The sequence below is a fragment of the Sus scrofa genome, chromosome 6, assembly GCF_000003025.6.
Source record: "Sus scrofa isolate TJ Tabasco breed Duroc chromosome 6, Sscrofa11.1, whole genome shotgun sequence".
NCBI lineage: Eukaryota > Metazoa > Chordata > Mammalia > Artiodactyla > Suidae > Sus > Sus scrofa.
The window spans coordinates 37,646,887-37,659,810 of record NC_010448.4 but is presented as its reverse complement, the minus strand read 5'-3'; the positions used below and the strand labels follow the sequence as shown (position 1 = coordinate 37,659,810).

Genomic DNA, 12,924 nt, shown 5'->3' with positions numbered 1-12,924 from the left:
AGATGTGGCTTCCCATGTGAGACACCGCGGGTTGGAGTGTTGGTTCTGCTGCTCCCGAGTTGGGTGGCTTTGGGCAGGTGGGGATCACCGGCGCCCTGCCTCGGAGGACTGAAGGGGGCCCTCAGGGAGGTGACGCGGGTGAAGGCCTCCAAGAGGCACGTTTCGCTGTTTGAGTTTGAGCAAGGATGCTGCATGGGCCAAAATTGCGGGATTGGTGGGCTGGAGGCAAAAAGACAAGGTGGGAATGTGCCATAGGGCCTCCTAGATGGAGGCTAGAAACTGGCTTGTGGGGAAAGCTTTTGCCACTTCAGCCCATTTTGTTTTTTTATTATTATTATTATTATTTTTTTTTTTTTGGTCTTTTGCCGTTTTCTAGGGCCGCTCCCTCGGCATATAGAGGTTCCCAGGCTAGGGGTCTAATCGGAGCTGTAACGGCCAGCCTATGTCAGAGCCACAGCAACGCGGGATCTAAGTCGCATCTGTGACCCACACCACAGCTCATGGCAACGCCAGATCCTTAACCCACTGAGCCAGGCCAGGGGTCGAACCCGCAACCTCATGGTTCCTAATCGGATTCATTAACCACTGAGCCACGACGGGAACTCCAACTTCAGCCCATTTTGAAGCAAACTTTGGTCCTTGTGTGGTTCAAATTCACAGACTGAGGCAGGCAGGAGAGCTGAGTGCTGAGAGGGCTTCTGTCCGCCTGTGTCTCCCATTCAAGGGCTGGCACACCGAAGGGGGATCCTGCTCTGCTCTCTGGGCAGAGGGGTATCCGGGGCCCCCGGGGCATCATCCTGCAGCCCCTCAAGGAGTTCACACAGGGTACGGGGTGGGGAAGAACGGAGGCCGGCAATAACTAGAGGCATGTCCGAGGTGCCTCCCTCCCATGGCCACTGCTGCGACCTCGGGAGCATGTGAGCTGCCCGGGAGCATCAGAGGCCCCCAGCTGGACCCATGATGAGGAAATGGATCAGACCATTCAGAGCGGCTCCGCCAGGGAAGTGGAGGCGGGAGGAGGTTAGAGCCCCCTGGTTGTCCTGAAAGGTTGTCTTGGAAGCATGAAGCTTAGGAGAGGAGAGACCTGAAGTGGCCTCCTCCTGCAGAGGTTGCGCACAAGCGCCTGGAGCTCTGGGTATGAACAGGTTCCTCTTGCCCTGGCTGTTTCGGACTGGCTGACATGCTCCCAGATCCATCCCTGCTGCTGGCCAGGCTGGCCCGGCCTCTGCCACCTGGTCAAGCATTTCCTCTAATCTTCACAAGTGCTCCTGGGAGGAGGGCAGGCCAGTCACTGCCCACTGTACAAATGAAGAAAAGCCGGACTCCAAGAAGCCGGTGCCCACTCAAAGTCCCTCAGTTGGTGTCAGAGGCGTGGGCCCCAGCTGTCTCAGTGCTCCTGGCACCGCTCCTAAGCTTCCAGCTTAGACTTGCCGAGTGAGCTGAGGTTTACTGGCACTTGTGCAAACATTTCCTTGCTTAATCCTCTTAATTTGCGAGGTTAGCGTGTTTTTCTCTGTTACGGGGATGAAAAAGCTGACCCTGTTTTCAGTTCTGACCAGGTGAAGGGGTGCTGGTGAGGAAGGGGGTGGGGTAGGGCTTAGGCTGTAAGAATGGGTCTCTGCAGTCTTGTCAGCTGGGGTGCACCTGCCTGTCCAGCCCCAGGCCGAACCCCTGCTTCTTGTGGTCTTGAGTATGTGAGCCACTGTCCTTTATGGAGAGGGTGAGGCCAGGGGCTGGGTGGTGGCCTCGTTCTGTTTCTTGGCTCCTCTACTGGTGGCCCCCTCTCTGCCCAAGCCCAGGTCATCATGGACCCTGCCTCTCACCATCTCCCAGAGCAGCCGCTGTCCTCCTCCCCACCTGTCCCCAGGCCCCCACAGGCTGGGGCCCTCGTGGAGAGCCCTGCGGTGGCAGCCTTCCTCAGAGATGTCATCTTCATGCCGTCTCCTGCCTGGCATCCTTTGCGGCCCTCCTGGGGCTCTGGATGGAAGGTGCTGGAAGCCCAGCCCATGCCTCTGTTCTTCCAGGTGATGGCACTCTGTACCTACCCAAACCTGCTGGATAGCCCCAGCTTCCCAGAAGATGCTAAGAAAAGAGCCCGGCGGATCCTACAGGCTTGCGGCGGGAACAGTCTGGGTGAGGCCCCAACTTGCCAGGTCCCAGCGAGTGTGAAAAGAATGTGTGTTTTCTGGGCCCCGAAGGGAGGGTTACCCGTCAAGAGAGTGTATGAATGTGTGGGGGGGTGGCTGATGTGCAGAGTAAATCCAAAAAAAAAAGTGCTTTTTTTTTTTTTTTTTTTTTTTTTTTTTATCTTTTTTGGCTGCATCCATGGCATATGGAAGTACCCCAGGCCATGGATTGAAGCTGAGCCACAGTTGTGGCAATGCTGGATCCTTAACCCACTTTGTCACTCCGAAAATGGTGTTCTTTTCCATGGTCTGTCAGCCTCCTGTTTGCTGAGCTGATGGGGTAAATGCTGTCTTTTGGTGGATTGGAGCAGGCACTTCAGGCACAAGATTTGCAGCTGGCTGGGTTTGGGGTCGCACCTGGGAACCAGCTTTGAAGCAGAGCCAGAGGTCAGCATCTGTGGCCAGAGGGCAGCACTGTGCCCAGCTGGTCTGGCTTCTCACTTCCCTGTGGCCCCAGATCTGAACACACATCCCCGAATCGAATCTTCTGGAAGGTTGTGGTCAGTTGTTGGGGAAGGGACCTGCTGCCCCCTTTTGTGGCTTCCTCGCTCTGACAGTGCTGCCCTCCCTCCTATGTGTTCCCATCACTGGGGGGCCCACGCCCAGCCTCAGCTCCCAGCACCAAAGGGCTCCGTGGACATGGGCCAGAATTTGGGATGAAATCAGATATGAAAACGATTCTCTCCCTTCCCTGCCGAGATGGATTTCTAGCCTCTGGGCCTCTGACTCTTTGTTCTCATCTCATGTTCTTCTTTCTGTTTATTTTTGTCTCATTCTTTGCGCTGTGCCTGCATAGGGAATCCGGCTTCCCTGTCCTGAGGAGAATAGTTGTCCTTAGGGCTTTTTTAGGATGCATGCCTGAATGTTCCAGAACATGGGGCAGGGATTCATGTGGTTCGTTCAGCAAGGGATCAGCCATGGATGGCTTTTCTGTTAACCTCCCTGCCTTTCCCCTCCTCCTTTTCTGCTCTCTCTTTCTCTCTCTCTCTCTTTTTTTTTTTTTTTTTTTTTTCTGCTTTTTTAGGGCCTTACCCATGGAATATGGAAGTTCCCAGGCTAGGGGTCAAATCGGAGCTGTAGCTGCCAGCCCCAGCCACAGCAATGCTGGCTCCCCGATCTACTGAGCGAGGCCAGGGATCGAACCCTCATCTTCATGGATACTAGTCAGGTTTGTTTCCACTGCACCACAACAGGAACTCCCTGCTTTGTCTCTTGATGGAGAGCTCTATGCTTACCTTCCTAGCTCTGGTCGCCCTACCAGCACTCTCTGTCCAAGTCTGTGTCCTTCCTGGTGTCCCTCTCAGGAAGGAGCTGGCTGCCCTTTGCTTTCCTTCCTGCTAGCCTGGATGGGGCCGGGGGGAAGCACCTTGGCAAGACCTCAACCACAAGCTGGCAAAGGGCAGCACAATGGCCCAGAAGTCTGGCCTCCAGGCTCCTTTCCTCCTGCACCCCCTGCCCAGCCCAGAGGACAAAGGCGTTTCTCACAGACCCCATGGCCCTGGGCCTGAGACTCCAGGAACCGAAACCCAGAAGTGGGGAGAGGGGGCTTCCCCCTGCATGTCGGGAACGGGGAGGGGATCCTTTTCCATGCACTGAGCCTCATCAACAAGTTTTTGCAATTCTCTGTCAACCAGGGCTGGGGGAATGGGGTTGAGAGGCCATGTCCGTGCAAGTCCTCTCTTGGGGTGTTATAGCAGCAGGGCTGTTGGCCTTTGGGGTTTGGGGGACCTGCAGTGAGTTCTCTCTCGGGAGCTCATGGGGGCAGGTGAGGTAGGTGCTCTCTTTCCTCATCCTTAAACTAGGAGGTACTTTGTACCCACCTCCTGGGCTGGCAGGAAGGTTGACATGTGTGCCCCTTGTCAAGTGTGGCGAAACCCTGCCCCAGAGGCCACTACCGGTTCCTGGCCACTGTATGGGGAGGAGCAGTGTCCTGGCCAAGACCGGGACAATGGGGGGGGGTGCTCTGTCAACTAAGGCTCGGGCAGCCTGAGTACCTGCCCACCGAAGCAAAGGAGATAGAAAATATCAGTATGCCCAGGGCTACCCTGGCTCCAGGAGGGGTTATTAAATATGTACACAGTTCTTAGGGCTCACCCGGACATGCTTTTATTGTGCCCTTTAAAATTATGTCTTACTGGGGCTTCATTTATTTTTTGTTTGATGAATAATCCAGTTCTCAGGTTGTGTCCTAGATCTTAAGTAGGATGGAGGTGAACCCTGGACACACCTGGGGGAGGTGGGAGACAGGAGACAGGTGCCCTTGCCTGCCCCTGTCTGAGCACACACCAGAGCATACCAGGCACTGCTCTTGGCTCTGAGGGACCCTGGTGAACAAGGCAGGTGGAGTTTCTGTGTTCATGAAGCTCCCTGTCAGATTTGGGAGAAACAAACATCAAAGAGAATTAACATGAGCAAGTTCCCATTGTGGCTCAGTGGTAAGGAGCCCAACTGGTATCACGAGGATGCAGATTTGATCCTTGGCCTCGCTCAGAGGGTTGAAGACCCGGCGTTGCCATGAACTGTGGTGTAGGTTGCAGATGTGGCTCAGATCTAGTGTTGCTGTGCCTGTGGTGTAGGCTGGTGGCTACAGCAACAGTTCAACCCCTAGCCTGGGAAACGTCATAGGTCATGGTTTGTGGCCCTAAAAAAACAAAAAAAAAAAAAAGAAAGAAAGAAAGAATTAAATGAAAACATAATCTAATTTTCATGAGTTCTTGGAGAAAGCCAAGGGCTGTGGCCTTATAACAAGGGATTCTGATGGGGGGGGGGCGGTGTCAGGAGAAAGGGGCATTCAGATTCATGTGGCAGATGAGTAAGAGAATCTCTAATGCCTACCAGACAGGAAATGGTGTGTGCAAAGGCCCTGAGGTTTATGAACTGAGTGTGACTGAGTGAAAGGGCCTGGGTGTGATGCGGCCGAGGGATTCATCAGTGGTGGTGGTGCCAGTGTGTGGGTCGTGGGAGGCAGGTTGCCATCAGTCTCACAGCAGTGGCCTTACTTGGGGGTGTGGTGGGATAGGGCCCAGCAGAGGGTAGATGCTCTACAGAGATGCACAGAAGAAACAGGTAGTGGTCTCTGCCCTCTAGTCAACATGGGGAGGCAGGGCGTCATCTGTATAAAATAAAATAACTGGAAAAATCATAGGCTTAGGAGAGAGGCTGGGGTGAGGCTGTATCTCAGGTCTCCTGGAGCGAGACTCGATCTGAGCTTTGAAGGATGAGTTTGTGGCTTAGAGCATAACAGAAGCTGGAAAGTCTATGGCCACCAGGAGCAGGGAGCTCATCAGTCAGGGAAGGCCTGGGAGTTCAGGGAAGCAGGTGCACTAGAGGCAGGAAGATGAGATGAGGAGGCTCGGCCCCATGGAAAGGGCCAGGCCCCATGGAGTGGAAGGGAAGGGGACACTGAAAGAGGGCAGAGGGACTAGGGAGCCCTGGAAGGTTTCTAAGTGATTGCAGAGAAGTCACCCGGTGGGAGAAGGATTCTCTAACACCAGCATCTGTACCTCCCCACTTTTTTTTTTTTCCCGACAAAATAGTCAAATCCTGGAGTGAAGACATTGTGGACCTACAGCCATCCACAATGGACAATATTGTATGAGCGAGAAATAAACCTTTGGAGTTCCCGCTGTGTCACAGTGGGTTAAGGATCCGGCATTGCCACAGCTGTGGCAGAGGTCACAACTGTGGCTCAGATTCAGTCCCTGGCTCAGGAACTTCCATATGTCGTGGATACAGCCAAAAAAAAAGAAAAAAAATCTGTGTTGTAAGACGTGAAAAAACAAACAAAACCCCCAAATATTTCAGATGTATTAAAATACCCTAAGTAATATGACAAGATTCTGTACCCGCCACCCAGATTTGTACATATTGTTTGCTTCTTGAACCTTAGAGAAGTAGTTCAGCCCCTCCCCTTCCCCACTCCACGACAGGGAGAGTGGGCCCAGTGCTGCCCAGACTCTCTTTTTTTTTTTTTTCCCCCTTGTCTTTTTGCCTTTTCTAGGGCTGCACTCACAGCATATGGAGGTTCCCAGGCTAGGGGTTTAATCAGAGCTGTAGCCACCGGCCTACACCAGAGCCAGCAACGCGGGATCCGAGCCACGTCTGCAACCTACATCACAGCTCATGGCAACACTGGATCCTTAACCCACTGAGGAAGGCCAGGGATCGAACCCGCAACCTCATGGTTCTTAGTCGGATTCATTAACCACTGAGCCACGACGGGAACTCCGCACAGACTCTTAAAGTGAGCACCTCCTGGGTGCTGGGCCTGGACTACTGTGCACTGAGGCCCAGAAAAGAGTCAGCCACTTTCCAGAGCCCCATCCTGCCTCCTGGGGTTACTTTTGCCAGTCTTAGAGGGCCTGGCAGTTTTCTTTAAATGTGTTATGAAATTCAAATGGTATAAAAGGATAGAGAGGGAAAGATCTCCCTCCCACCTCTGACTCCAAGCCTCCTGGTTCACTGTCCCAGAGAATTCACCTCACCAGTTTGAGTCTCCTTCCACAGAGATTTTGTGTAGGTACCTATTTTCAGTTTCTTTCTAAAGACATAAATAATGGCCTGACATTTAAAAAAAAAAAAAATTTAGGAGTTCCCATTGTGGCTCAGCGGTAATGAACCTGACTAGCATCCATGAGGATGCCAGTTTGATCCCTGGCCTCACTCAGTGGGTTGGGGATCTGCCATTGCCATGAGCTGTAGCATAGGTCACAGGCGTGGCTCCATTCTGGCATTGCTGTGGCTGTGGTGTAGGCTGGCAGCTGTAGCTCTGATATGACCCCTAGCCTGGGAACTTCATATGCCAAGGGTACAGCCTAAAAAGCAAAAAATAAAGTAAATAAATAAATAAAAAGCTTCAACACAGTAAATGTTAAACATTTTAACATAGTAAAATTCACAAATGTTAGTGTGCAACACCTATGTGCATGCATACTTGTGTGACCCCTGCCCAGATTACAACCCTGAACAGTGCCCACCACTGCAGGAGGCGTTTTCCTGCCCCTCTGCTGTCAATACCCTCAACCACTGTCTTATAAATGGTGATCTGGATTTTGACCCTCAATGGCAGCCTGAGGAGACTGTTGACATGGGATGGGGGCAGAGGGCTTGTGTCCAGCCGCCCCAGCAATCTGGGTTGATGCTGCTGAGGGCTCTGGACTCCTGAGCTGGCAGGTAGCACCTTTTGGAGTTGACCGTTCTCTCATGTTCAGTGGAACCACGTGTGAGCAACAGTGATAAAAGCATAGCAGTCCCCCAGAGTTCCCGTCGTGGCGCAGTGGTTAACGAATCCGACTAGGAACTATGAGGTCGCGGGTTCAATCCCTGGCCTTGCTCAGAGGGTTAAGGATCTGGCGTTGCTGTGAGCTGTGGTGTAGGTTGCAGATTTGTCTCGGATCCCACGTTGCTGTGGCTCTGGCGTAGGCCGGTGGCTACAGCTCCAATTTGACCCCTAGCCTAGGAACTTCCATATGCCACAGGAGCGGCCCAAGAAATGGCAAAAAAAAAAAAAAGACAAAAAAAAAAAAAAAGCATCGCAGTCCCCCAAAGAGTGGATGTGTATGGATAACGGAATCACGTTGCTATACAGCAGACATTACCGTGCCATTGTAAGTCAACTATACTTCAATTAAAAAAATAAATGAAGGCATTCCCATCGTGGCTCAGTGGAAACGAATTGAACTAGGAACCATGAGGTCGCGGGTTCCATCCCTGGCCTTGCTCAGTGGGTCAAGGATCTGGCGTTGCCGGGAGCTGTGGTGTAAGTCACAGACATTGCTTGGATCCTGAGTTGCTGTGGCTGTGGTGTAGGCCGGCAGCTGTATCCTCAATTCAACCCCTAGCCTGGGAACCTCCATATGCCGCGGGTGCGGTCTTAAAAAAAAAAAAGCAAAAAATAAAAATAAAAAAGGAAATTAAAAAAAAACCATGGCCACCCCAGCTGTATTGGTACATACTGTCAGAGAAGATATGTAAATCCCAGTAGGGTGGATAACGCATAAGGGCACCATTTATCTGGTTAGAAGCCAGGGCCGGGAATAATGCCTGATGTCTAAGTAGGTTCTCAGTAAATACCGGTTGGATGAAGAGATGGGTGGGCAGGTGGATGTGGATGAATGGATATGGGTAGCAGATGGCCGGATGGATGGTGTGTGGGCAAAAAATGGGGGTAGATGGATGGATGGGAGGATGGGTGGACGGAGCCCAGTGGGCGGTTAAGCAGCTTGCCACAATTCGGGTCTGGCATAGTGGGGGTTGGGCCCCCCTGAGACCTGCCTGACCTCCCCGACCCTCCCACCCCCAGGCAACTATATGGATGTCACAGACTCTAGGGGGTCAGACATCCCGCCTCTAGCCACCGCCTTGCTTGCTGTCTTACAGGCTCCTACAGCGCTAGCCAGGGCGTCAACTGCATCCGTGAAGATGTGGCTGCCTACATCACCAGGAGGGATGGCGGCGTGCCTGCAGACCCAGACAACATTTACCTGACCACCGGCGCTAGTGACGGCATTTCTGTACGTGAGAGGGTGGCTCCTCATTGCCCAAAGTTCCCCCACGCGAAGAGCAGCCCCGTATGTTAGGGCCCATTAGCAGGGGGACAGGCCTAGGAGGAAAAGCTGGCCTCCCTTTGGTCCCTGCCCTCTGCCCCACCCTGGTACCTGCTGTCCTTACCTTGTTTGGTCTTCGTGAACCTGGATGCTCCTGCAGCCTCGGTTTCCCTCCCCGGTGGCACCAGCAGGTCCAGCCGGGAGGAGTCACGGGGCACTCGAGAGGGTGCCCATCCCAGGGCATCGGCCATTCTCTCACTCAGCACGTCCGATGTTCTTCTCGTGCCAGGCCCTGTGCCAGGTGCTGGGGAGATCAGACACGTGTAACCTCTGCTTCCAAACCAGACTGGCATTGATAACACATGAGTACCTGTCACATTGGAAGCTTTCAGTTTCTCTTCTGGAGAAGACACAGTGTCCCAGGAAGGAGTGGCAGGAACCCTGGCCTGGAGGGGCGGGCTGCGGGGGCCCAGAGGGTTTCTCCAAGGAAGGCCGAGCAGATAGAGATCTGCAGGAGGGTCAGCATGAACTCAGGGAGGCGGGCGGCAGAGCGGGGGAGTAGTCTGAGCAGAAGGTCATCATGTGCAGAGGCCTTGAGCTGTTTGGAAATGGAGCATGGGGTAGGGGGTGGGGACAGGCACACATGGTGAGGGCCAGTCACCAGCAGTGGGCTGGGAGGCAGGGGTGCGGGGGTGGCTTGGCCTGAGTCGGCCTGAGTCCTGCAGGACTTCAGAGGCCACGCAGAGGATTTGGGTAGCTGTCCTAAGAGCCGTGGGAGCCACTGAGGGATTTGAAGCAGGCAGGGAGACAGACAGACACTGGATTTATGTTCTTAAATTTTTTGGATTTTATTTTTTGTGGGTTTTTTTTTTGTTTGTTTTGTTTTTTAGGGCCACACCCGAGGCACATAAGGGAATCCCAGGCTAGGGGTCGAATTGGAGCTACTGCTGCCGGCCTATACCACAGCCACAGCAACGCCAGATCCAAGCTGCATCTGCAACCTACACCTCAGCTCATGGCAATGCCAGATCCTTAACCTACTGAGCGAGGCCAGGGATCGAACCTGTGTCCTCGTGGATGCTAGACAGATTCATTTCTGCTGAGCCACAGTGGGAACTCCATATGTTCTTTTTTTTTTTTTTTTTTTTTTTGGCTCTTTGCCATTGCCTGGGCCACTCCGGCGGCATATGGAGGTTCCCAGGCTAGGGGTCTAATCGGAGCTGTAGCCACCGGCCTATGCCAGAGCCACAGCAACACAGGATCTGAGCCGCATCTGCAACCCACACCACAGCTCATGGCAATGCTGGATCCTTAACCCACTGAGCAAGGTCAGGGATTGAACCCACAACCTCATGGTTCCTAGTCGGATTCGTTAACCACTGAGCCACAACAGGAACTCCCTCCATATGTTCTTAAGCTTTAATTTTGGCAGGGAGGGGACACAGTAGGTGTGAGGGAGCATTTAGGAAGAAGAGAAGTGGCTCTATCCAGGGGTCGCTGTGGACAAGATGAAGAGGGGCTGGTATCAAGGGTTCCTGGGCAGGAGGGGCTGAACTCGGGCAGAAGGATTTGAGGGACCCTTGGTCTCTGTTCCCTTGCAGCTCATCCCCACCCACCACTCACTAATCCTCTCGACGCAGGGAGCTTGTGCTGTCTGACCTCCTTTTAATGGGGTGATCTGTGTTTCTTGACCTCCAAGGTTCTTGCTTTTGATGTCTGTTGAATGCTTTAGTCCTTTCTTACTGGAGCCCATGAGGCCCAGACGGCCGTAAGTGGTCTGCGTTCTCTCAGTCAGCCTCTCATGGCATTTGGGATTCTGGTATAACTCAGGCTCCAACCATGGCCTCTCCACTCTATTCTGCCATCAAGATCCCTCTTCCCTCCCAGGGAAGCGATCCCAGTGCCGATCCCAAATGCCAGGGACAGGTCCCGAGTGGGCCCTGTGTTCCCCTATGGCCCTGTGTTCCCTGTGGTCCCAGAGGAGGGGGAGGGAGGTGTCTTCAAGTTTCAGTGAGAAGGGAATTCTCATTGTGGCACAGTGGCTCAGTAGGTTAAGAACCTGACTTGTCTCTGCAAGGATATGGGTTCGATCCCTGGCCTTGCCTAGTGGGTTAAAGATACAGCATTACTGCAAGCTGTGGTGTAGGTCACAGTTGTGGCTTGGATCTAATGTGGCTGTGGCTGTGGTGTGGGTCTGTAGCTCCAGTTCTGCCCGTAGCCCAGGAACTTCCTTATGCCATGGGTTCAGCTTTTTTTTTTTTTTTTTTTTTTTTGTCTTTTTGTCTTTTGTTGTTGCTGTTGTTGCTATTTCTTGGGCCGCTCCCACGGCATATGGAGGTTCCCAGGCTAGGGGTCAAATCGGAGCTGTAGCCACAGGCCTATGCCAGAGCCACAGCAACGCGGGATCCGAGCCGCGTCTGCAACCTACACCACAGCTCACAGCAACGCCGGATCGTTAACCCACTGAGCAAGGGCAGGGACCGAACCCGTAACCTCATGGTTCCTAGTCGGATTCGTTAACCACTGCGCCACGACGGGAACTCCGGGTTCAGCTTTTTAAAAAAAAAGATTCAGTGGGAAGAATCAAATCATTGAAGTTTTTCACCCAGTGCAGCAAGGAGCTGAGCCTGAGAAAGAGGCTAAGCCTGTGTGTAATGTGTGGACTTGCCCAGAAGAGAGTTTGGGTTTATTAATTCAGTGAATTCTTGCCACCTCCACGGATGCCCCACAGGACTCCCCTAACCTGGTTTCTCAAGAATCCTTGGAACAAAGGGCCCACTCAGCGTTGGGAACCAGGTTGAAGTGCCACCTGGTGGCAGTGTCTGGGTACCTAATTTATCCCATTTCAACAGTGCCTTCCTTGTTCAGGGGTCTGTCCAACCTTGGGCACTGAGAGTTGCGGACCAGACAGATTCCTAGGCGCCACCCCAGACATTACAGAACGAGTTTCAGGGGTGAGGTCAGAGTGATTCTGAGATGGGGCAGTTTGTGGGCTGCTGCTTTAAGAGACCTCTAAAAAATACTACCGAGATTTAATCTTTACATGCCATGTGCTGGGTGAAGAGCTTGAAAGCATTCTGCTTCTATCTCATAGCAGACTCATTTTACAGATGGGGAAAGTGAGACTCAGGAAAGTTCAGCAACTCCCATGGGGCTGTGCTGGATACAGGCAGTGGGGTGTCTGGTGCAAGGCTGGGGTTGGGGCCTTCCTGCTTGTCTGCCGGCCCCCCAGGGCCCAGTAAGAGATGACTTCTCGGTTACAGACGATCCTGAAGATCCTGGTCTCCGGGGGTGGCAAGTCACGGACGGGCGTGATGATCCCCATCCCGCAGTACCCCCTCTACTCTGCCGTCATCTCCGAACTCGACGCCATCCAGGTGAACTATTACCTGGATGAGGACAACTGCTGGGCCCTGAATGTGAATGAGCTCCGGCGGGCCGTACGGCAGGCCAAAGAGCACTGTAACCCCAAGGTGCTGTGCATCATCAACCCCGGGAACCCCACAGGTCTGTGCTTCACTTCCTTGGGGGTTAATTGCGGGGGGGTGGGGGGAGGTGGGATTAGGGGGCTGGAATTTTGGACCATCTAGACATGAAAGAACTAAGAAATAGGAGTTCCCATTGTGGCTCAGTGGGTTAAGAACCCAGCATAGTGTCCGTGAGGATGCAGGTTCCATCTCTGTCGTCGATCATTGGGTTCAAGGATCTGGTGTTACCTTAGGTTGAAGGTCGAGGATGCAGCTCGGATCTGGCGTTGGTATGTCTGTGGTGTAGGCCGGTGGCTACAGTTCTGATTCGACCCCTAGCCTGGGAATTTCCACATGCCCAGGATGTAGCCCTAAAAAGACAAAAAAGAAAAAGAAAGAATGAAGTCCTCTCTGCTCTCAGAGTCTCAGTCCAGTTCCAGATTTGCTAACATAAAGCCATAGCAGGCCACCTTAGGAGGTGAACAAATGCAGGCGTTTTCTCAAGCAGGGTTGTACTAAGACTAGCTTTGGGGTTTTTTTGTTTTGTTTTGTTTTGTTTTGTTTTTTTTCCTGTTCTTGCATTTGCAAAGACTCTTCTCTTTGAGGTCACACACAAAGCATCACCATTAATCACAGCGCTCATTTTACCTTCACTCCCACTTGTTTTTCTGAACCAGTTTTCAGGTTGCTGGTGTGTGCTCTTTTGGTTTTTCTGTGACGCAGCAT

The 12,924-nt window shown here is 52.9% G+C and overlaps 1 protein-coding gene across 2 annotated transcripts in view; it reads left to right on the top strand.

Moving 5' to 3' along the window:
• Positions 1-12,924, top strand: part of GPT2 (glutamic--pyruvic transaminase 2) — a 44,268-nt gene that overhangs the window by 9,885 nt on the left and 21,459 nt on the right. For both annotated transcript variants that reach the window (XM_003126995.4, XM_013998283.2), the window contains 3 exons: positions 2,025-2,133; positions 8,565-8,698; positions 11,995-12,238. In XM_003126995.4, coding sequence (XP_003127043.1) covers positions 2,025-2,133; positions 8,565-8,698; positions 11,995-12,238 — 487 coding nt within the window. The remainder of the gene's footprint in view (positions 1-2,024; positions 2,134-8,564; positions 8,699-11,994; positions 12,239-12,924) is intronic.